Here is a 24,388-nt window from a genome sequence, read left to right as displayed (position 1 = left end):
TTCTCTCCTGCGGGTCTATGCCCCCAGCTCAAAAGGCATCTCGGGTGATCAGATGATCACCTTGGGGTTACCTGGGGTAGTAGTCAGCGCCGTTTAGTCATGCGGGACACAGGCAGCTGCTTCAGGGCTGCCAGCCAGAAACGCACCCAGCTGCACAGCGGCTCTAGAGCTCTAAAAGACCATCGCGGCCACACGCAGCCGACGTCGCAAAACTTACCCGGAGGCGTCCTTTGGGGTGCGGGATGGCGGTGAGGACACAGCCGCTGCCCCGCCGTTTGGTTTCGGCTCCTCGTCCCTCTCCAAATGAGCTCCGAAAGGCAGGCAATGCTTCCACCCTCTTATCTCCCGTGGTGCGGGGCTGGGAGTGCGCTGAGGCTCTGCCCCTTCAGCAGCTGCACAAACGCCCCCGAGCCCTGCGCGGCCAGCCGCGATAAGCGGAAGAGCAGCAGCCGCGGGGTCCCGCCCCGATCGCAGCCCTCCCCGGTGCCAGGGCAACGCGGCCGCAGCGCTTCCACCTCTGCTCCGCAGCCTCCTTCCTTGCTTGGTGATGCACACATGACACCACCAGCCGAGACGAAGAGGAGAAGCTCGGCGGCAAAACAGCTGCTGCTCTGCCCGTGTTCCTTTTCGCAGCGCTGGGCAGTAAGGGCCTAGGGCGGATAGCTCGCCCTATCGTGTCCAGTTCCCTCATCACAAGCACTAATTATGTTAGCAAGGTACACACATATTCGTTAGATTTCCAAGAAAACATTACATATGCATAAGATGTCTGAGAACTCCTTTCACACTGGCTCCTGCCTATTACATTGCCTTTGCAGCGCTTTGGTGGTCTGCAGGGGTCTCTGGCAGCTGTTACTTCATCATCTTTGTCTTCCAGAGCCCCTATTACAAGAATGATCTGGAGGTACTGGAAGGTGTCCAGAGAAGGGCCATGAGGATGAGCAGAGGGCTGAAGCTGCTCTGCTATGAGGACAGACTGAGAGAGTTGGGGTTGTGCAGTCTGGAGAAGAGAAGGCTCCCGGGAGACCTTCTTGTGGCCTTCCAGTATCTGAAGGGGGCTACAAGAAAGCTGGGGAGGGACTTTTGAGGGTGTCAGGGAGTGATAGGACTCAGGGGGATGGAGCAAAACTAGAAATGGGTAGATTCAGATTGGATGTGAGGGAGAAGTTGTTCCCCATGAGGGTGGTGAGAGTCTGGCACAGGTTGCCCAGGGAGGTGGTGGAAGCCTCATCCCTGGAGGTGTTTGCAGCCAGGCTGGATGTGGCTGTGAGCAACCTGCTGTAGTGTGAGGTGTCCCTGCCTATGGCAGGGGGGTTGGAAGTGGCTGATCCTTGAGGTCCCTTCCAAGCCTGAGAATTCTGTGATTCATCACCATGTCCTTCCAAAGAACAGATGTTTCACCTTTTGTTGTGCCAGCAACCACAAGGCCACTTCCACCCATTCCATCCTACATGCTGTATCAGTTTATCTTCTAGATAAACTGTATCTTGCCCATCTCTTCCTGTGACCCAAAGTGTTATCGAACAAGGTTTAGTGTTGGCAAAAGACTCTTTTTCTCAAGGCTATAGGTAGATGCTGTTTTCTCCTCAAGGCTACACTGCTTATTACAAAGCTATTTATATTTCCCTTCACACTACCACAGAGCTCTGCTCAGGCAATCTGTTTTGCAAATCCCTCTGCAATTAGCAATTCCTTGGGTATGTCAGGACATCCCTTCTGCACCCCATCAAGGGCCTGCAAGTTGTACTGTGTCTGAACATTTAACAGAATGAGAATTAACCGGGTTGGAAAAGACCTCAGAGATCATCCAGTCCAACCTATCATCTGATCAACTAAACCATGGCACTGAGTGCTTCATTCAGTCTCTTCTTAAACACCTCCAGGGATGCTGACTCCACCACCTCCCTGGGCAGGGCATTCCAATGCCCAATTACTCTTTCTGGGAAGAACTTCTTCCTAACATCCAGCCTAAACCTCCCCTGGCACAGCTTGAGACTGTGTCCTCTTGTTCTGGTGCTGGGTGCCTGGGAGAAGAGGCCAACCCCCACCTGGCTACAACCTCCCTTCGGGGAGTTGTAGAGAGCAAGAAGGTCTCCCCTGAGCCTTCTCCTCTCCAGGCTAAGCAACCCCAGCTCCCTCAGCCTCTCCTCACAGGGCTTGTGAGGCTGCTGAGGTATTTTCGTGTCCCAACGAGTTGTAAATGAAACCCATCTGCATCTAATGGCAAACTCAAGACAAACAAAAGCTTCCTTTTGTAAGGAAGATTGGTCTGGTGCTAGAGGTTCGCGTTCACAATGCAGAGGAGCCCTGTGAAGCATTGTTGGAATAAAGGGAGTGTCCATGAGATAATAATCCCGATGGAGTGTCTGAAATTCCTGGAAGGTGCAGCTTCCCTTTTATCCTAAACTCCCGGAGGCACATTCCCCCTCTCCTTTCCCCCATTGGCGGAGGCACTGGGAATCTACATTCTTCCCGATCTGCCTGCTACGCGTCCCCCTTTTCCATGTGCCCCCCATCACACATCGTGTGTTCATTTAAACCAGATTGTTCACTTCTCTGGGCAGAGAAGTTGATATTCAGCCGCCTATGAAGCCTGCATAGCCTGTAACTGCCACACCTGCGCTCTGCCCTGAAGGTTCAGCAGTTCGGGCTGTCTTCGGTGCCTGCAGTCTTTGGGGCGCACCCTGCTGATTTACAGCAAGAGCCCAGGGCGAGGCACTTAGCAGAGGCTCTTTGTGATTTACACATAGCAGAGATAAAGGTGGACTGCCTGCCTATTTCTTGGTTATCTCAACTTCCTGTGGCCACCTTTTGACTTGTCAAGACACCACCCGCCTTAATCCTATTGCTTCGCTCGCAAGCTGCGCTTCCAGCCACAGCCACAGAGCTTGTGACAGCTCTGGTCCTTGTAAAACCAAACCATCATTCGCCCTTGGCTTTCATGCACAACCGAGGACAGGATGAGCTCTTTTGTGCTGAAGCAGCCTTGGCCGAGGAAGGGTTTCCTTCACCCGCTGTGCACCACTCGATACACAGAGGGAGCCGAGATCCTCGATTGCTAGCCCAGTTGCTGAAGCCTGCAAAGCTGGCAGCTCTCCCCCACGCTCCGCACTCACTGGATACAAATTCTTATCACCAAACTATCATAGTATCATAGTATCAGTCAGGGTTGGAAGGGACCACAAGGATCAGCTAGTTCCAACCCCCTGCCATGGGCAGGGACACCCCACACTAGATCAGCCTGGCCAGAGCCTCAGCCAGCCTGGGCTTAAACACCTCCAGGGACAGGGCCCCAACCACCTCCCTGGACAACCCATTCCAGGGCTTCACCACTCTCATGGGGAAGAACTTCCTCCTCACCTCCAGCCTGAATCTCCCCACCTCCAGCTTCATTCCATTCCCCCTAGTCCTATCACTACCTGAGATCCTGAGCAGTCCCTCCCCAGCCTTCCTGTAGCCCCCTTCAGATACTGGAAGGGCCACAATGAGGTCACCTGGGAGCCTTCTCTTCTCCAGACTGAACAGCCCCAACTGCTTCAGTCTGCCTTCATAGGAGAGGTGCTCCAGCCCTCTGATCATCCTCGTGGCCCTTCTCTGGACACCTTCCAGCACCTCCACATCCCTCTTGGAATAGGGGCTCCAGAACTGGAGGCAGTACTCCAGGTGGGGTCTCAGCAGAGCTGAGCAGAGGGGGAGAATCACCTCCCTTGCCCTGCTGGCCACACTTCTCCTGATGCAGCCCAGGATCTGGTTGGCTTTCTGGGCTGCAAGTGCACACTGAGAGCTCCTGGTGAGCTTCTCCTCCCCCAGCACCCCCAAGTCTCTCTCCTCAGGGCTGCTTTCCAGCCAGTCACTGCCCAGGCTGGATTTGTGCCTGGGATTGCCTCGACCCAGATGCAGGACCCTGCCCTTGGTCTTATTGAACCTCCTGGGGTTGGCTTGTGCCCACCTCTCCAGCCTGTCCAGGTCCCTCTGGATGGCCTTCCTTCCCTCCAGCGTGTCTGCTGCACCACACAGCTTGGTGTCATCAGCAAACTTGCTCAGGGTGCACTCAATGCCACTGTCCATGGCACCCTGGTTTGCAGCTTCTTGGCTTTCCATTGAAGCGACAGTGGCTGCGCGGTTAACAGAGGGAAGGCTCCGCTCGACTCAGGCAGCTGTGCGCGTTGTGTCAGTCTGTGCCAATGAATAAAGTTCCCTCCTCGGGACACGAGTTTTACATCTTCACGGTTCGCTGGCAAAAGTTTCTTCCGTTGAGCACAAGTTCCTCTTTCTTTGTGTCTCCATGTCTTTAGAGCTGTCTTCTGACAGCCTTTTGCTGTGCTTCAGTGGGGATTTCCAGCACATGCACCCTGCTGCTCTTCAACACCAGGCTTGCTGTGTTTATTCACAGTGGGGCAGCTTTACACCATCAACGTGCGATCAATGGTGCTCACCATCAGACCAATGCAGCACATTTAAGCCTACCTTAAACAGCAGCGCTAGCTAGCGAGGTGTGCATTGTTTATTCTGTAAAGAAAATTGGTCTGTCTCTAGGGGTTAGTGTTCACAGTGGGGGCAGAGGAGCCCTGTAAAACTTTACTCGAGCAAAGAGACTAGTCCAGGGGACAAAGATCCCTATGGGATCTCTCAAATTGCTGGAGGGCACAGCAGCTTCTCTTTTATCCTGACTTCGGGGAGGCACATTCCTCCCTTTCCCCACCGGATCTACAGTCTTGCCGACCCCCACCCCCCCATCACACACTGTATGTTCATTTAAATTAGATTCTTCACTTCTCTGGGCAGAGAATTTAATATTCAGCTGCCTATTAAGCCTGCACTCTGTCCTCGAAGTTCAGGCTGTGCTCAGCTTGTTATCTAGGGAGGACAGTCTCTTGCTGATCTACAGCACGGCTCCTGCTGAGACGCCAGCAGAGGCTCTTTGTGTTTTACACAGAGATAAGGCTGGAACGTTGAGATTCCCAGTCTGGTCCATTCTGTGCTATCTCAACTTGCTCTGGCTACCTTGGCACTTGCAAAGACACCTTCCACCTCCTTCCTGTCAATGCTAATTGTCTGCAGGGTGATCAGTGTGTGGTTAAGTGGCTGTGGCACATCAATAGCCACTACCTCTAAGGATGCTGATGTCATCACCCATTAGGAACACCGTTTTGAGAGCCACTGCTCCTTCGGGTACATTTCTAGGCTCGTGCAAGCAGGCAGTCCACAAAGGTCACAAACTGTGCTGTCCCAAGCCCAAGGTCTTTACCCTGTGTGCAGAACCTAACAGACATACAGAGTGGAGATACTTGTTTAATTCCCCTCAATATGTGAGGGCTGGGGGTCAAGTGGAGGGGGCGAAGCTCTTTTGGGTGGTGCACAGCAATAAGCCAAGGAGCAATGGAGACAAACTTGACCAGAGAAGGTTTCAGCTCAGCATGAGGAGGAACTTCAATACAGTGAGGGTGGCAGAGCCCTGGAGCAGGCTGCCCAGAGAGGTTGTGGAGTCTCCTTCTCTGGAGCCTTTCCAACCCCACGTGGATGCATTCCTGTGTGGCCTACCCTGGGTGCTGCTGCTCTGGCAGGGGGTTGGGCTGGATGATCTCTGGAGGTCCCTTTCAACCTGTAATGTTCTGTGGCACTGTGAACCAATGGAATAGTGAGGTATCAGGGTAATGAGTGGTGGCAACAGAGTATCAGGATGACAGCAGTTGTTGCTCTTCTAGTGCCAGGCTGAGCTCTGCAGAAATCACTTCAGCGAGAGCCCTTCAGCAAGAAAGAGCAGAGTGGTGTCACTACTGTTGCCCCCCAGTGTTCACAAGAAGTGGTGATCTGGGCTGTTTCATAGGGATGTCAATGCTTTTATAAACGCATTGCTGTGCTGGGTTGTAAGGGCAGAGCATGCCTGATGCATTTATCCCAACAAACATGTTGTGAGCCCAAGAGGTTGGATGAAGCCTGTGACTGGGTTCATTGAAAGAGAGAACCAAACCCAGTACCTTGTGGTCAGTGTGCAGAGAGCTTGGACTTTGCCACACGAGGTTTGTGCCCAGGTGTTTGCTTCTGCAGGATGTGCATGATGCCATGTCCCAGGCCTGACATGATTTTTTTCTGATCCCTTTTTGCCTTCTTGGCTTTGCCACTGCAGCCCTAGCTGAAAAGTCCTTACAAATCTGGCCCCTGAATTTAACAGGAGGCATTAACAAATGAGCAGCAGAAGACTTTTCTTACTGCTTTCTGCTGCTGCTTCCTCTAACTGCAGAGTGCATTTGTGTTTTGTTGGGTCTTTTTTTAAACCACTGTCATCCTTGCTAGTGGTGTGGGTTTGAAGCTCCAAGACCAGTTTGGATTGTGACCCCACTGCAGCATTTAACTCTGGTTTATGCTTGCTTGAAAACAAGCCACAGCTGAGCAGCCACCAGGCAAGACAGATGCAGACAGGTTACATGGAGTTCACAGGTGGCTTTGCAAACCCAAACCAGGCAGCTCTCCACAGACTTGCAGTTGTTTCCATAGTGGTGGTATTCTCCTTTCCAAGAAGCCTTTCCCCAGCACAGGTCAGGCTGGTTCTGCCACATTTCAGCTAGACCAAGTCTGTTCTTGTTCAGTCAGCTGCCCAGGTTAGCAACTAGAGCTTGTTCCTGCTCTAAGACAAGCACAGAGCAAACAACCCTGCTAGAAGGTCTGCTAAGGATGAAAACATTTCTCCTAAATACATTTTCAAAGGGATGATGTGTGTGACATCACTGCTTCATGTTATGAGGCAGTCATGAGGAAGGTTTCCTGCTCAGGACTCACATGAGCAGGGGGTCTTCTGTTGCCTTCTCATCTGCCTTACTGTGTTTCAAGGAAGACTGACATTTAGGGAGATGGTGGAGACCATACCACCAGAGGTTTTCAAGATGCAGTTGGACAGGCTCCCTTTCCTGCTAAAGCTTGGACTAGGTGATCTGTCAAGGTTGCTTCCACCCTGGGAAGGAAGCCAGGTTCTATGTTTTGAAATACAGATGTCCCAAAGGCACAGACAAAGGTATTATTATTCCTGCTGGAAAAAAAACACACAACTGAGGTTTTATTTCAGGTTTAGTCTTTTGCTTCCAGCATTCTGTGATGGGATCACCTTTCCCAGCTGTATTCTCAGGAAAGTGGAGACAGTGTCAGGATAACAGAACAGGCAACAAGGCTTACTTTTCCCTCCTCCCACCCCCCCCCCCCCAGAAAACACTGACATAACCCATTACATGCTAGAGATGATGGGAAGTACCAGAATTCACCCCTTTCACCCATGGCCCCACTGCCAATAGAAAGTTATAGCACGCTTTGTGTCTGGCTTGGAGAAGAGCCACAATGCTCCACCACGCTGACAGATGCAGATCAGGCTGCTGCTTGCCTGATTTTTGCCCTTCCAGATGCTGGGGACTGGAGAGAACACAGATGCCAACCAACCTTTCAGCTCCAGAAGGATAAAGGCAATGCTTCACCTCACTTAGCAACGATCTGCATCCATCTGAAGAGCAGCAAGAGAATGGTGACAAAATCCCTTCCTTGCTCTGAGAGATGCCAGTTGCCACATGAAGCTTCCAGCCTTAAGTTGACAGAAAGTCCTTTGGCTCTCTGCAAGTTTCAGATCCCTCCCTTCAAGAGAGTTCAAAGAGAACTCCTCAGAGTCTTTGAGTAAGACTGAACATAAATGAATTACATGCAGAAAACCTTACATCATTTCAACCCCTAGGCCAGAAACACCATGCCAAGCAGGGAAGCATCAAAGCAATGATTATAGAAGAAAAAAGATTTACTGCATTGTTGTCCAGAATAGGTTTTCCAGATATGTGCTTGGAGTCTTTTGTTTGGTGGTTGACAACCATGCCAATGTTCTGGTCAAAACCTGGGGAAGAAAGAAACATTTCATTTTGAACAGCCAACCAAGCTGAAAAGCAGCTCAGTGACCAGGGGTATGCAACAGGTACACAACAGTTTCATAGCACAGCAGCTGGATTTGTTAGAATCACAGAATTGTCAGGGCTGGAAGGGACCTCAAGGCTCAGCCAGTCCCAACCCCCCTGCCATGGGCAGGGACACCTCACACTACAGCAGGTTGCTCACAGCCACATCCAGCCTGGCTGCAAACACCTCCAGGGATGAGGCTTCCACCACCTCCCTGGGCAACCTGTGCCAGGCTCTCACCACCTTCCTGGGGAACAACTTCTTCCTCACATCCAATCTCAATCTCCCCACTTCTAGTTTTGCTCCATCCCCCTGAGTCCTATCACTCCCTGACACCCTCAAAAGTCCCTCCCCTGATTTCCTGCAGGCCCTTTTCTGATACTAGAAGGCCACAATAAGGTCTCTTAACCGAATCTCCCCTCCCCCTTTTCCTTGTACTTAAGCTGTTGATTGCTCTGCCTCCGTACTATCAGCCCTTTAGCATTGTGTTTCATTTGGCTGCTACTGTACAGGGGGAAAGGGGGGAAAGGGGGGAAAGGGGGGAAAGGGGGGGAAAGGGGGGGAAAGGGGGGAAAGGGGGGAAAGGGGGGAAAGGGGGGAAAGGGGGGAAAGGGGGGAAAGGGTCTTACCACTGTATTGCATTGTAGCTCCCAGATAGGAGTCAACAATTGATCCCAGCAAGCCAGCAGCTGCACCAAACACCACAACAGGCCATTGAGGAGCAGAGCTCTCCAGATCGGTCACAAAGATGTGCTGTGTTATGAAGTAGGTTACACCAACTGCCAAGCCCCCAAGCAAACTGGAGAGCAGGCCCACCAAAGTAATTGCTCCATTTGTACCTAAAGTGAACAAAATTAAGCTGGTTTACACCTTTGCTTTTTTTTTTTCTCTCAAGAGACTTCTATTTTTCAACTGTTTTCTATGAAGCCAAAGCCTCCTTCCTAGGAACCTTCCCCCCTTACAGCCAGCAGACTCTGCTACCACAGCTTTTGTTTACAATTCCCACCGGGCTGCTGAGAAGCTTAACCTGGACCATTACAGCCATTCCCACAGCCATTTCCCTGTCTCTAAAGCTAGACATTCACTATCACTGAATTAGATGGAAGCAGGGAGCACACCTCTCAGTGCCACTCGGTATTTGCCTGCTGCAAGGTGTGAGTGAGGGGCAGGGGAAGGAGAAGAAATTTGCCCCCCCAACCACAGACCTTGAGATGTGCATGGCACTGAAGCAATGCATCTTGCAGAGGTACACCAAGGCAGATTTCACCAACACAGCTAAAAAGGACAAAAGCTCTAGGAGTGAGGGTTGGACTTGAACATCTCCTGAGGTCCCTTTCAACCCCTGCCATCCTGTGATCCTGTGAAGATGTTTGACAGCCCATTGAATAAACAAATCTGAAGAATGCTTATAAAGAGAAAACCAAAACTCCAACAGCCATGAGTTTAAACCCATTCTGCACTACACAGAACTCAGATGACAATGCTAGCAAGACTCCCAAACCCCACACTGCTCTAAGGTCACAGTGTCATTCACTGCCTAGGCAAGATCTGACAGACAGAAGGCTCACTTTACTCACCCTTTCACAGGAACACAGGATGCCAGGGGATGGAAGGGACCCAAAGTGATCATCAAGTCCAACCCCCCTGCCAGAGCAGGACCATAGAATCCAGCACAGATTACACAGGAACACATCCAGACAGGGCTGGAAAGTCCCCAGAGAAGGAGACTCCACAACCTCCCTGGGCAGCCTGTTGCAGTGCTTTGGGACTCTTACAGTAAAGAAGTTCCCCCTTGTGCTGAGGTGGAACCTTCTGTGCTGCAGCTTACATCCATTGCTCCTTGTTCTATCCCAGGGAGCAAGTGAGCAGAGCCTGTCCCCTCCCTCCTGACCCCCAGCCCTCAGATATTTATATACATTTATTAAATCCCCTCTCAGTCTTCTCTTTTCCAGACTAAACAGCCCCAGGTCCCTCAGCCTCTCCTCACCAGGCAGTGCTCCAGCCCCCTAATCATCCTCCTTCATCCTTTGAAAGCCAGTAAAGGAAATGAGCAATTTAGTGAGCTAAGAATGGAGTTTTTTGCAGTGCTGGTATTGAATCCACATAGTATTCTACTGACTAAAATGCTAATGCCTGGAACATTCAGCTTATAACTTGTATTCTTTGTATGACTGTGTTACAGTTTGAAGAGGGAACTTCAGCCTTAGATACTGACTGCAAAGACTGACAGTAAAAGAAATGACCATTGGATGCAGAAGGAAAATAATGCTAAGGTCTACAGAATTCACTGGATTGCTGCTGGGGGATTAGAGTAGAGGCATGAACAGTTTTTTCTCTCTTTTCTTCTCCTGTCACTTCAGCTTGCAACTTCTCCCTCCCGTGGCCTTGCCAGGGGTATCTCTGTTTTGACTACTGTGTGAGGTTAACAGGAAGGAGGGAGGGAGTGGGGGAGGAGGTGAATGGTCCCCTGGATCCCTCCAGGGTGGGGGTCTGAGGAGTTTCTGAGCTGACTATAAATTGTAGATACCTCTGTATTGTATCTCTCTGGTACATTTTGTTCACATTCATTGCATTTCATACTGCTAGATTGTGGTTTGCTTCAGGTGCTTCCATCCCAAACTCAGCTGGGCTGGCAATTTTGTTTTGGGGGTAGTTTCTCCAAATGAGTTGGGGGCTAATTTCAGCCCACCACATACTGGCAACACAAACACTGTGAACATTGCCAGAGATGAGAAGTGTGTCAGCACTTGTTAAGAATGGTTTTGGCTCCCTGGATGCTGTGTTGGTGCCTCCCACCAGTGAGCCACAGCAGAAACCCAGCTACATAGATCCCATTTCTTGCTAACATTTGCTAATCCCACATTTCTGTGGGGCTTTTTGTTTGTTTGCCTGGAACTAATTTATTCTTTTTTAACTTTCCAAGCTGGATGCAAAACTGAAATCAGATTAGCAAAGCACTCAGAAGATGTAAGCCAGATAACACCTTACCTACTGGCACCTTCTCCCAGGTGGTTATCAACCTCGGCTTGCTTTTGCTCATAACACTCCCAATCTCTGAAGCCCATGTGTCACCAGCAGAGCATGCCAAAGCTCCCAAAAGGGCCAAGCACATCCAGGAGGCTGTGTAGTGCTTTGAGAAGTCTATTGGGATTTCACCTGGCCCATTTTCTATCATGTACAAGAGAGCCAGCTCGGTGGGAACACCGCCATTGCAGAACACTTGCACCCAATTCCTCTGGCCACCTAAAGAGACAAAACCCCCGAGTGTTAGCATTTCCAGGCAACAAAAGTGAAACATGCACAAGATAAAGTTCATTTTTAAAAGATACACTTTCAAAACAGAAACTGCATAGCCATTTATTTAATAGAACAGAGGCAAAAGCAAATTTGTGTCCAACAGATCCAGGGAGGTTCTCCTCCCCCTCTACTCTGCCCTAGTCAGGCCCCACCTGGAATGTTGAATCCAGTTCTGGGCTCCCCAGTTCAGGAGGGACAGGGATCTGCTGGAGAGAGTCCAAGGGAGGGCTGCAAGGATGCTGAAGGGACTGAAGCACTGCCTGGGGAGGAGAGGCTGAGATCCCTGGGGCTGTTGAGTCTGGAGAGGAGAAGACTGAGAGGGGATCTGATCAATGTCTATCAATAGCTGAGGGCTGGGGGTCAGGAAGGAAGGGACAGGGACAGCCTCTGCTCACTTGTGCCTTGTCACAGGACAAGGGGTAATGGATGACAACTACAGCAGAGCAAGTTCCAACCTCAACATGAGGAAGAACTTCTTTACTGTGAGGGTCCCAGAGACCTGAAACAAGCTGCCCAGAGAGGTTGTGGAGTCTCCTTCTGTGGAGCCTTTCCAGCCCTGTCTGGATGTGTTCCTGTGTGACCTGTGCTGGGTTCCATGGTCCTGCTCTGGCAGGGGGTTGGACTTGATGATCTCCAAAGGTCCCTTCCAACCTCTAACATCCTGTGATCACCCTATGATTTGCTTGCTAATGTTCATAGGGGTGAGGGTGGAAAGGAGGCAAAACAAGAGTGTTCCCAGCTCTGGGTATTATACCTCATCAGACCCTGCAGTATGCAGGGTTTGTATTCCACAAGGGATTTGGAAGCACTGAAACGTTGTGGCTTACCTTCCTTGTATTCTGAATCTATTTTCTTCTTCATATCTTTTTTCCATTTAGTAAGTTTGGAAGAAGTAACAAAAAATACAAGCAGAGAAGTGAAGAAACTGTAATTTGCAACTGTAAGGATAAATCCAACCACCAGTCCTACAGAGGGAAAAAGAAAAGAAGTCTATGAAGTTCCTCATGTAACAATGCCTGGCTTGCAAAACCATTCTCTACTTTGAATCTCCTGAAAGTGAAGAACATCCTCATGGTAAACTGAAGACAATCATCAGCAGTGTGCCCAGGTGGGGAGGCAAAAAATGCCTCCAACAGCACTTCCTACAGAAAAGGGAACTCTGTTATCTTTACTAGTTTCCTACCAGGCAGTTAGGCTGCTGCCATGGCTCTGTTCAATGGCATCCCTTGACCACTGTCTCTGCCATTTTCCTTATCTCTGTGTGAGTCCACCTGTGATTTAAATGCATGCTGGACTGAATTCCAAAGCCATCTGAAAAGGTTTATATGAATCTTAACAACAATATGAATCAAATCAGTAACAAGGAACAGCAAAACCTAACACTAGAAGGGGCTGCCCAGGACTGAATGTTCCACCACAGAGAAGGACCAGAGACTACAAGGAGGTGGACACAGGGAAGTACAATCTTTGTTATTTCATTCCCATCATGAAGCTTTGCTGTTTCATTCCCACATGCTGCATCTCCCTGTATAAAGGAGGTTCACAGTCTGCTCTCTTTTCCTCCCTTCTCTGCTCCTGACGTGGTGACTCCTCTTATCTCTGTGGTAGCGTGGGGGAGGTTTCAGCCTTCTGCTGCAAGCTAAGTTCCAGCTGCACAATTTTAGCCTAGTGGGAGTGGGACAGAGAGGTCTGCAAGAGGGCATTTCGACCTGATCAAGGCCTGGTTCTTCCAGCCTGGGGGACAATTGAGGCCTGTCCTGGGCGGGGGGGGCAGTTTGACCTGCTGAGGTTGAGTGGAGGGAAGGTTTTGGAAGGTTCTGGCCCAGGTGGAGAACTGGGCTTAATTTGTGTATATATTCCTTTTCCCTGAATACCTGTTGTAGCTCTGTATAGATTTGTAAACAGCATTCACTTACCCTCCAATTCTATGCAAATGTCTTCATTTTACTCCCTTGGGGGTAAAATACCTTTCTGCCTTGAGCAGCTTGTGGCTCAAACCTGGCACATCACGGGGTTTGTGGAGCCTCCCTCCCTGGAGACATTCAAGCCCTGCCTGGATGTGTTGCTGTGTGATCTGCTCGAGGTGCTCCTGCTCTGGCAGGGGGTTGGGCTGGATGAGCTTTGGAGGTCCCTTCCAGCCCCTAACATCCTGTGAGTCTGTGAAAAATTACCTTGACTATTTAAACAGGAATCAGGCCAAAAAAAGAGAGAAATCAGTATGACTTCAAGGCATGTATGCCTGTATTTTCACTTCTGACTTTTAGTTTGCTTTTCATGTACCAGAACCAGGTAGGAAAGGCTTAGGAGAATATTATGTAGAATAAAAGGGATCTTCATTTAGTTCATTAAGTGTTTAACTGAATAGCCTCTGGGGGAAAAAAAGAAAGAAGCCAACATACCTCCTAGTGCTCCACTGTGATCAAGACTCTTCTTCTTAAACCCCTGTGTGGCAATTATTAGTGGAACCAAGATGGAGAAGAGCCAGCGCCATGGGGAAATCGGCTGCAATGTGCCTGAGGAAGCAAAAGAGATGGATACAGATGACCCCTGCAAGCCTGTGTCAGTGCCTCCACATCTTCAAAGGAACTACCTTCCAGGATACATTTCAAATTGGCTCTTAATGGAGATGAAACTTTTGTTACCCTTTATGTATCACAGTCAGGGTTGGAAGGGACCACAAGGATCAGCTAGTTCCAACCCCCCTGCCATGGGCAGGGACACCCCACACTACATCAGCCTGGCCAGAGCCTCAGCCAGCCTGGGCTTAAACACCTCCAGGGACAGGGCCTCAACCACCTCCCTGGACAACCCATTCCAGGGCTTCACCACTCTCATGGGGAAGAACTTCCTCCTCCCCTCCAGCCTGAATCTCCCCACCTCCAGCTTCATTCCATTCCCCCTAGTCCTAGCACTACCTGAGATCCTGAGCAGTCCCTCCCCAGCCTTCCTGTAGCCCCCTTCAGATACTGGAAGGCCACAATGAGGTCACCTGGGAGCCTTCTCTTCTCCAGACTGAACAGCCCCAACTCCTTCAGTCCATCCTCACAGGAGAGGTGCTCCAGCCCTCTGCTCATCCTCCTGGCCCTTCTCTGGACACCTTCCAGCACCTCCACATCCCTCTTGGAATAGGGGTTCCAGAACTGGAGGCAGTACTCCAGGTGGGGCCTCAGCAGAGCTGAGCAGAGGGGGAGGATCACCTCCCTTGCCCTGCTGGCCACACTTCTCCTGATGCAGCCCAGGATCTGATTGGCTTTGCGGGCTGCAAGTGCACACTGAGAGCTCCTGTTGAGCTTCTCCTCCCCCAGCACCCCCAAGTCTCTCTCCTCAGGGCTGCTTTCCAGCCAGTCACTGCCCAGCCTGGATTTGTGCCTGGGATTGCCTCGAGCCAGATGCAGGACCCTGCACTTGCTCTTGTTGAACCTCCTGAGGTTGGCTTGTGCCCACCTCTGCAGCCTGTCCAGGTCCCTCTGGATGGATCCCTTCCCTCCAGCTGTCTGCTGCACCACACTGATTGGTGTCATCAGCAAACTTGCTGAGGGTGCACTCAATGCCACTGTCCATGGCACCCACAAGGACAGTATGTATGTATTTTTATGAACAGAAGACCAAAATGTTTGCAGTTTATCTACTCAGCCACTTTTTTTCTTGTCAGCTTTCTCAGGAAAGAGAAAATACATTAAATTAACTAAAATGAAATACAAACACCAGATGTGTCAAGAAATAAATATGGTGATGTTTTCCATTCCAAAATTCATTTATAAACTCCAGAAATGACCATTCAAAATGTTAAGATGAGCTGAAACCTGATTTGCGTAGAACATCAGATTTCACAGTATCACAGTATCACTAAGGTTGGAAGAGACCTCAAGGATCATCGAGTCCAACCTATCAACACAGACCTCATGACTAGACCATGGCAACAAGTGCCACATCCAATCCCCTCTTGAACACCTCCAGGGATGGGGACTTTACCACCTCCCTGGGCAGCACATCCCAATGGCCAATGACTCTCTCGGTGAAGAACTTTCTCCTCACCTCCAGCTTAAACCTCCCCTGGTGCAGCTTGAGACTGTGTCCTCTTGTTCTGGTGCTGCTTGCTTGAGAGAAGAGGCCAACCCCTTCCTGGCTACAACCACCTTTCAGGTAGATGTAGAGGGCAATGAGGTCACCCCTGAGCCTCCTCTTCTCCAGGCTAAACAATCCCAGCTCCCTCAGCCTCTCCTCACAGGGCTGTGCTCAAGGCCTCTCCCCATCCTTGTTGCCCTTCTCTGGACACCTTCAAGTCTCTCAATGTCCTTCTTAAACTGAGGGGCCCAGAACTGGACACAGGACTCAAGGTGTGGCCTAACCAAAGCAGAGTACAGGGGCACAATGACCTCCCTGCTCCTGCTGGCCACACTCTTCCTAATGCAGGCCAGGATGCCATTGGCCCTCCTGGCCACCTGGGCACACTGCTGGCTCATATTCAGGCGGCTGTCAATCAGCACCCCCAGGTCCCTCTCTGTTTGGCAGCTCTCAGCCACTCTGACCCCAGCCTGTAGCTCTGCATGGGATTGCCGTAGCCAAAGTGCAGCCCCTGGCACTTGGACTTGTTGAATGCCATCCCATTGGACTCTGCCCATCTGTCCAGTCGGTCGAGGTCCCTCTGCAGAGCCTTTCTACCCTCTAACTGACTAACATCTGCCCCTAACTTGGTGTCATCTGCAAACTTGCTGATGACTGACTCGACCCCTTCATCCAGATCATCAATGAAGGTATTAAAGAGGATGGGGCCCAGCACTGATCCCTGGGGGATGTCACTGGTGCCTGGCTGCCAGCTGGATGTGGCACCATTCACCACCACTCTCTGGGCTCGGCCCTCCAGCCAGTTCCTAACCCAGCACAGAGTGTAGTGGTCCAAGCCACGAGCTGACAGCTTAGCCAGCAGTTTGCTGTGCAGAAACCCCCCAGCCCAACTCACAATCCACCTAAGTTATCTAAAATTCAGTTTCAATGACTTTGTTTTGCCTCAGTCTTCAGTGGCAAGGGCTCCAGCCACACTGCCCAAGCTGCAGAAGGCAAAACCAAGGGACAGGGAGAATGAAGAACCACCCACTGTAAGAGATCGAGTTTGAGACCATCCAAGGAACCTGAAGGGGCACAAGTCCATGGGACCTGATGAGCTGCATCTGTGGCTCCTGAGGGAGCTAGCAGATGAAGTGGCCAAGCCACTGTCCATCATATGTGAGAAGTTGTGGCAGTCTGGGTTTGGAGTCGTTTAGCCTGGAGAAGAAGTTCTAGGGAGACCTTATAGAGGCCTTCCAGTACTTAGAGAGTCTTGCAGCCAAGGCTTGACTTAAAATCTCAAAAGAAAAGCACCACCAACTGTGTATGAAGAGATCTCCAGTGCTGTAGTCTGCTACTGCTAAGCACAAGTCAAGAAGGTTCTTGAGTGCAAGCAGTACCAAAACACAAAGGGCTTCTTTTTGGGTGGTCAACAAACAGAATTTTCCTCTCTTCAAGGTAATTTTCAAACTGACCTTTTTTGTGTTTCCCTGGGGGAAAACCCCAGAGTATTAGTACTTTGGTCTGTACTAGTACTTGTGGCCTGTATCAGGAACAGTGTGGCCAGCAGGAGCAGGGAGGACATTCTCCCCCTGTACACAGAACTGGTTAGACCACACCTTGAGTCCTGTGTCCAGTTCTGGGCCCCTCAGTTTAGGAAAGATGTTGAGATGCTGGAAGGTGTCCAGAGAAGGGCAACAAAGCTGGGGAGGGGTTTGGAGCACAGCCCTGTGAGGAGAGGCTGAGTGAGCTGGGGTTGCTTAGCCTGGAGAAGAGGAGGCTCAGGGGAGACCTTATTGTCCTCTACAACTCCCTGAAGGGAGGTTGTAGCCAGGTGGGGGTTGGTCTCTTCTCCCAGGCAACCAGCACCAGAACAAGAGGACACAGTCTCAAGCTGTGCCAGGAGAGGTTTAGGCTGGATGTTAGGAAGAAATTCTTCATAAAGAGAGTGATTGCCCATTGGAATGGGCTGCCTGGGGAGGTGGTGGAGTCACCATCACTGGAGGTGTTCAGGAGGAGACTTGATGGGGTGCTTGGTGCCATGGTTTAGTTGATGAGATGGTGTTGAATGATAGGTTGGACTGGATGATCTTGAAGGTCTCTTCCAACCTGGTTAGTTCTATTCTATTCTATTCTATTCTATTCTATTCTATTCTATTCTATTCTATTCTAAATTGCTACTAAAAGTAAACAGTTAAGACTAATACAGAAAACATTTCTTGGTTTCTTATGGATTCTTTAACACTTCCATTTTATCCACAGCTTGGTCACCATTTGGTGCCTAAGCATTACTATGAACTACTACACTGTAAATTAATAAATGCATGGGTTTAGTATTTTTATATTTATGGTTATGGGCTGGGACTTCATTGCTTTTAAAGGCTGAGCTCAAGCTCCTCAAGCTGAGGCCTTTCCATAGTCTCAGGTAAACAGACAACACAAGTGATATGTTTCTGGTTCCATAATCATTCTCAATGGAAAGGGAAGATAAGTCTGTAGTCTCCTCCTTTGTATCAGTCCCTATTCACCTGATACTCTCCATTCTATGCTGCCAATTCTCAAACACATCAGACAGCAAGGACTCAGAGAGCTATACCTATAGAGACTGGGCACACACAAATTAATTTATGTGTTTAAATCCAAATTGGCTGCAACAAAACGTGCTTGGAAAGTCTGCTTCTGAATACCTTCTACGTGGCTGGCACCTCTCTGCAAGCCAAAGTAGAAGTGTCCATACAACACAGATTTAATGCTGTACTAGGACTAATAGAATGCACAGAATAAACCAGGTTGGAAGAGATCTTCAAGATAATCGCATCCAACCTATCAACCAATCCAACCCACCTAAACAACTAACCCATGGCACCAAGCACCCCAGCAAGTCTCCTCCTGAACACCTCCAGAGATGGTGACTCCACCACCTCCCCAGGCAGCCCATTCCAATGGGCAATCACTCTCTCTCTGTGTAGAACTTCTTCCTAACCTCCAGCCTAAACCTCCCCTGGTGCAGCCTGAGACTGTGTCCTCTTGTTCTGGTGCTGGCTGCCTGGGAGAAGAGACCAACCTCTGCCTGTCTACAACCTCCCTTCAGGTACCCAATCCTAAGTCCCAAAGCACTGAAAAATGCTGTGCTCAGGCATCCAAGTGCCACTGCAAAAGTCATCTTAGTTATCTCTAACTTCTTCTGGATGTAAGGTGACACTGGGCAGTTGAAGGTGTTCATGTTGCATCTCTAGGCATTCAGTAACACTGTTCTTCCTGCATGAGGCTGCAGATGTCTCTACCTGTCCCGGGAACACTGGAGCAGGCTGCCTAGGGGGGTTGTGGAGTCTCCCTCTCTGGAGATATTCAAGACCTGCCTGGATCTGTTCCTGTGTGATCTGCTCTAGGTGCTCCTGCTCTGGCAGGGAGGTTGGACTGGATGAGCTTTGGAGGTCCCTTCCAGCCCCTGACACTCTGTGATTCTGTGAAAGCAGTTAAGTCTTCTAGGCTGAAGGTATTGCTGCCAAAATGGTCCTTAAAGCGAAATGACGAACCACAGGCATCACTAGTGTCCTTGCAACCACACACAACTAAGCCAGCGAGCCCTCTCCGGACCATGCCAGCCTCCCCCCAGCTCCTGGCCTTTGGACTCACCGTAGTACGTGCTTGCAGTTATGGACACGATCCAGAAGGCTAGAGAAATACAAATGAGCAAGTTCAGGACGACGATATTAGCCATCATCTTGAGGTACTCTTTGAAGAAATCCTCCTGGTAACAGGACATAGGAAGCAAGAAGGAGAACACCTGTCGGGGAAGCACACGGCGCAGCCTGTCAGCACCACCACCACTCTCTCCTCCTCCCACCCGGCCCGCACCACCCCGCGGCCGCCCCTCGCCCCCGGCACCACGGAGCGCCACCACAGCGCCCGCGGCCCACACCCGCCCGCTCGGGGCCGGGCTGCGCATCGCTTGGCCGCAGAAGATTCCCCCCCGAGCCGCGGCTGCCCACCTCACCGCCCGGCTCCGTACTGACCTGCTCCCGCGGCCCGTGGGCGCCGCCACCGTCCCGCCCCGCCGCCGCTCTGCGCATGCTTCCGCGGCCGCCGTGCCAGCCCCCGTCCCCGCCTGCTGCTCTGCCGGGGGAGAAGAGAGGAGGCGCCGTGCGCCCTGGCGAGGCTCAGCCTCACTGGGGCTGCGGCGGCTCCGGGGCTGGCCCGAGTTCTGCCCGCCCGCCCTCCTCTCCCAGGCGCTGCGGCTGTCCCGCAGCCCGTCCAGCCCGGTGTCCTCAGCGGTGCCTTTTCCTCTGCCTGGGGCTGGGCTGGGGCTGCGTTCCTCCGGCGAGCGCTGCGCTCTCCCGGCAGCGGCTCGGCCTGGCAGACTGCGCTCCCCGGTCGTCTGCCCTTGCCGGGGAGAGGCGGCTGCTGGGGTGCCGCTGACGGCTCCTGCAGCTGAAGGGAGCCAGCCGGCCGCCCAGCAGACAGGATCAGGCTCCGCAGCCCTTGCCGCGGCGCTCCCGGGGGGCACTCCGCCCCTCTGACCCGGCCTCTTCCCGCAGCCTCCCACGGGACGGCCGGGCTGACGCGAGGCCCTTGGAGCTCATCGCCACCCCTCCCCTCAGGCCTCGGTACGCAGCCAGGGCTGCGCTCCTCACCCCGGAACCCTCCCCAGCCCCGGGCGGGCTCCTGGGGAGTTGCGAGCCCAGCATCAGCGCTTCGCAACGCCCCACGCCGCCTCTTCTGCCACAGGCGGCCACCCCTGCGCCGGGCTCACGGCCTGGCTCACCGCACCGCTCAGCGCTTGCCGTGGTGGGCTCAGCTAGCAAGAGTTACTGCACACGCCACAGGAAGAAACACCGTTTAAATATAAACCCAGATTGCGAAATAATGCTACCAAAAGAAAACCAGGAAAGGCATCACGGTGAGCCTTCCGGAATCGGTTGATAAGTAGTGATACCAAAGATCACAGGATGTCAGGGGTTGGAAGGGACACGAAGAGATCATCGAGTCCAGCCCCCCCTGCCAGAGCAAGACCATAGAATCCAGCACAGGTCACACAGGAACACATCCAGACAGAGATGGAAAGGCTCCAGAGAAGGAGACTCCACAACCTCTCTGGGCAGCCTGCTCCAGGGCTCTGGGACCCTTACAGTCAAGAAGTTCCTCCTCGTGTTGAGGTGGAACCTCCTGTGCTGCAGCTTACATCCATTGCTCCTTGTCCTATATTGGAAGCAGAGTTTCTTCTTACCTTTTATGTAGATCTATAGGATGCAAAGCACAACCAGTGCAGAGTCTGAAAGTAAAAATAAATATGATATAATAGGGGGCAGGAATGTGAGATGATTAAAGGCAACATGACAAACTGAAGATAATAGCATGCTGCTGTCCACAGCATGCTAGTCACTCTTCTACAGCACTAATTTTGTTTGGGAGTAGGTTAGAATGTATTTGCCATAATATAGAATACATTTTCCAAATTTTCATGAAGATTTTAGAAGCAAACTTTCTGTTCTGCTCTGCTGTTCTGCCTCTATTTTTGGATCTCTGAGCTAGCACTCTCTACTTCTCTTTGCTGCTTAAAACATTCCTGTTTGTGAGAGCTCTGCTTTTGTTATGCTATTTATTCTTTTTTTTCTTAGTGGAATAAAATGGAGACAGGATGGAATAAATGGAATAAAAGGGAGACAGGGAAGAAGGCAAACTAAGGCCCTGGCCTGTGAAAAGCAAAGCAACCACAAATGGATGCAAATCATCTCCACTCCCTCTGATATCCATTCACATTGAGATTGGATCCATGGCCAACATTACCAGGATGAGCTTCAACAAGGCCAAGTGCCAGGTCCTGCACTTGGGTCACAACAACCCCAAGCAATGCTACAGGCTTGGGGCAGTGTGGCTGGAAAGCTGCTTGCAGAAAGGGACCTGGGGGTGCTGATGGACAAGCAGTGGAAGAGGAGCCAGCAGTGTGCTCAGGGGGGCAAGAAAGCCAAAGGCCTCCTGGCTGGGATCAGCAATGCTATGTCCAGCAGGAGCAGGGAGGGGATTGTCCCCTGGCACTCAGCTCTGGGGAGGCCACACCTCCAGTGCTGTGTCCAGCTTTGGGCACCTCAATACAGGAGAGATACGGAGGTGCTGGAGCCAGGTTAGAGGAGGGCAAGGAAGCTGGGAAGGGCCTGGAGAATAAATCTGGTGAAGAGCAACTGAAGGAGCTGGGAAGGGTTAGTGGCTGAGGGGAGACCTCATTGCTGTCACAGGGCACACTTACATACTTAAAGGTTATTAAAAATAAGCACTGTATTACTCCCTGGCAGTTCTCTCTAGCTAAATACAACCGGTAACTTGTTAGGAATGACTAACAGAGAAACCTCTGACAGGTCAAAACAGCAGTACTGTCAATTTTTTATGCTGGTAGTGTCATTAGCCTACAGAAAACAGAAAGAGAAGCATAATACTGCAAGTAAATATTCAGCCCAAGGAGAGCACCCAAAACTAGTCATCCCCTGTGAAAATACCAACCACAATGCAAACAATCATTTTCATGCCACAGGAGTTGCTATACAGATGAATTAATGACATTTTTGAGGCAGTCCAAAATGTCAGAGATGAACACTTCAGGGAAACCATTCAGAGCAGGATTTGGAGTGTGTACTAGACAAAGCAACAGATTTTGTGTCTGTCAGGAAACTAGGAGATTCTCCTCCTTCCCCAGGCGGAATCTAGTTCCTGTACACTGAAACTGCTTTAAGAAGTTAATACCAACCTATGGTGGTCATAGTGGCTTCTAAGCTCCATCCCTGTTCTGTATCATCATACTAGGTCTGATTGTCTATGTTGGCAGAATGCAGGGGAACAGGACAGGCTGGCTTCTAGATGTAGATAACTTTGAAATGATTCAGAATCATTAAGTTTCATATGCTTTTAGCCTGTGAAAACACACATCCTTCCATGTCTGCCTCAACACAACTGGGTGTAACTTGGCATACTTCATTGTTCCAATTAGCAGCTTGACCTGTTTAGGCAGACTGAGCAGAATCACAGAATCATGTTAGGGGCTGGAAAGGACCTCAAGAGATCATCCAGTCCAACCCCCATGCCAGAGCAGGATCACCTAGAGCAGATCACACAGGGACACATCCAGGCAGGTTTTGAGTATCTCCAGAGAAGCAGACTCCACAGCCCCCCCTAAACATTTCAGTCTGACAGAGAAGCCTTGCCAACAGGCAACTGTTGAATCTATGTTTCATTGTAGAGGTTCAAAAAGTAGACCCCTCTATAAGGCACTGGAAGATGAAAAGCAACAGTGAAACACCTGGCTATCATTTCAAACAATCCCCTTAACAGTAAATGAAGCTTTCCCTGAGCTCAAGTACCAGGATGCTGTGTCTATGTGGACAGCTTTTAACTAAGCCTTTCCGTGCAGTTGCTCATCCTATCTTCATGTGCATCTGCAATAAACCAGCACTGAATGACTGTTTGCAGGGCACCTCTGCCAAGTGTCATCAACAGCTGCCAGTGTTTTTCCACCTGTGAAGTCTCCCACTCTCTTTTTCCAATGTTTTCCTTTCCCCAGTTGCTAAGCTATCGTGGCCTCAATTTTCTGCCTCTTCCACGTGAAGGGAGGCAGGATGGTTTTGTAACAAAAGTAATTTACATCAGTTCTGGGATGAACTCCCTTTATGGCTACTTGATGCTGTCAGTGCAGATGTGGTGACACAGAAACTCAAGGTGGATGCTGCTGTGGATATATTTTCTCACTAAGTATTACTTCAAAAGCAGACTTACAGTGAGAACTGCTTTTTATTTAAGGAGAAGATTGGTTCTCAAACACCACTCAAATGCATCTATTTTCTTGTGTCTGCTCTTCTGCTGCTTGTTCCTCATTGATTTTCCACTTGACAGTTTGTATTTTTTAATGGCTTCTGGGAAAGGCATGGAAGTGGTGGTTTTTATTAGCTACAGAGGGTGGCAGAGTGGTAAATCTGCTGAATGGTGAATCACCCAATGCCTGGGTTTGGGTTACCTCTACCTCGTAGATATAGAATCAGTCCTATCACTCCCTGACACCCTCAGAAGTCCTTCCCCAGCTTTCTTGTAGCCCCCTTCAGATACTGGAAGGCCACAATGAGGTCTCCTCAGAGCCTTCTCTTCTCCAGACTGAACAGCCCCAGCTCCCTCAGTCTGTCCTCACAGGAGAGGAGCTCCAGCCCTCGGATCATCTCCTTCAAACTGGTGGAAGAATTATGCTTAAATACTAGACAGCAAAGCTAAGGGCCACAAAGCCAGCCTTTGTTGAGCTGATCAAGACAGCTGACAGCAAAGCAAAGCTGATGCAGGCATTGTCACTCTTCGTAGATTTAGCCTTGGTTGTCTAAGCCATTACAGTTTAGGCTGGTAGTAGATGATGGATGAAAGTGATGCTGTTCATATTTCCAGGGATAAACGTGTTCATTGCAGCTGAATCATATGATGAATACTGATGTGCTCCTGGTAGTTCTGATAGAAGGAATAAAACACTCTTCACTTCACCCATTATTTAATGTAGTCTTCATCTGTGTTTCAGTCTATTAAGATTAGAGGCACGATAGAGGTCGCTACAAATGTGCTAAATGCTGCTCTGAGCAAGGAAGTATAGAAAAACAGCTTTCACTGTTCTCCTGCAGTTGTATGTTCTTAGCTTAACTCTATAATCTGTTATATCAAATCTAGTGAAGCACATAAAATGCCTCTTACCTTGACTTCAAAGCAATTTTATTGTGCTTCTTTAGCCTACTAGAAGCATAGGAGAGCTGAAAGTGAAACATCAAAAGCTGTGTGAATGTTAACCTGAATGAATTATGGTATGAAGGCCCTGGTAGTGTAACACCATGGCTGGATTTTACATGAGGCAGGGGCATCAATTATGAAGCAACAGCTTAAGCAGTGAGTCTAAAGTGTGTCTCTAAATTAGTAACACATACTTTGCATTTCAAGCAGAAGAGGTTAAGAAACTTCAAAGTCACTAGATTTTGGCAAAGTTTCAGGAACTGAAATAATGTTGGTAAATATCTAGTTCCAGACCACACAGGAAACTTAAACAACAACATAAAATCAGCACCTCTCCTATGAGGACAGACTGAAGGAGTTGGGGCTGTTCAGTCTGGAGAAG

General features: G+C 50.2%; 1 protein-coding gene across 1 annotated transcript; it reads right to left on the bottom strand.

Annotated features, from left to right (window-relative positions):
* Positions 1–7,022: 7,022 nt before the first annotated feature.
* Positions 7,023–20,517, bottom strand: TMEM19 (transmembrane protein 19). The gene is made up of 8 exons (XM_068167436.1): positions 20,492–20,517; positions 19,281–19,380; positions 18,901–19,051; positions 13,620–13,733; positions 12,048–12,185; positions 10,912–11,166; positions 8,553–8,762; positions 7,023–7,864 (listed from the first exon to the last, which is right to left on the bottom strand). The coding sequence occupies exons 2-8, from the start codon at positions 19,335–19,337 to the stop codon at positions 7,701–7,703; spliced, it is 1,089 nt and encodes a 362-aa protein (XP_068023537.1). The 5' UTR covers positions 19,338–19,380; positions 20,492–20,517; the 3' UTR covers positions 7,023–7,700.
* Positions 20,518–24,388: the final 3,871 nt, after the last annotated feature.

Source organism: Melanerpes formicivorus, unplaced genomic scaffold, assembly GCF_026170545.1.
Source record: "Melanerpes formicivorus ecotype bairdi unplaced genomic scaffold, bMelFor1.0.p_v2 SCAF_117, whole genome shotgun sequence".
NCBI classification, from domain to species: domain Eukaryota; kingdom Metazoa; phylum Chordata; class Aves; order Piciformes; family Picidae; genus Melanerpes; species Melanerpes formicivorus.
This window is presented reverse-complemented; position numbering and strand designations above follow the sequence as displayed.

Excerpts from the sequence above, each read along its gene's own strand:
- TMEM19 (XM_068167436.1), bottom strand. The coding sequence starts at position 19,337 with ATGCGCAGAGCGGCGGCGGGGCGGGACGGTGGCGGCGCCCACGGGCCG. Across the intron at positions 13,734-18,900 it reads AACTGCAAGCACGTACTACG|GCACATTGCAGCCGATTTCC; the intron begins GTGAGTCCAAAG and ends TTGCTTCCTCAG. Across the intron at positions 11,167-12,047 it reads AGATTCAGAATACAAGGAAG|GTGGCCAGAGGAATTGGGTG; the intron begins GTAAGCCACAAC and ends TTGTCTCTTTAG.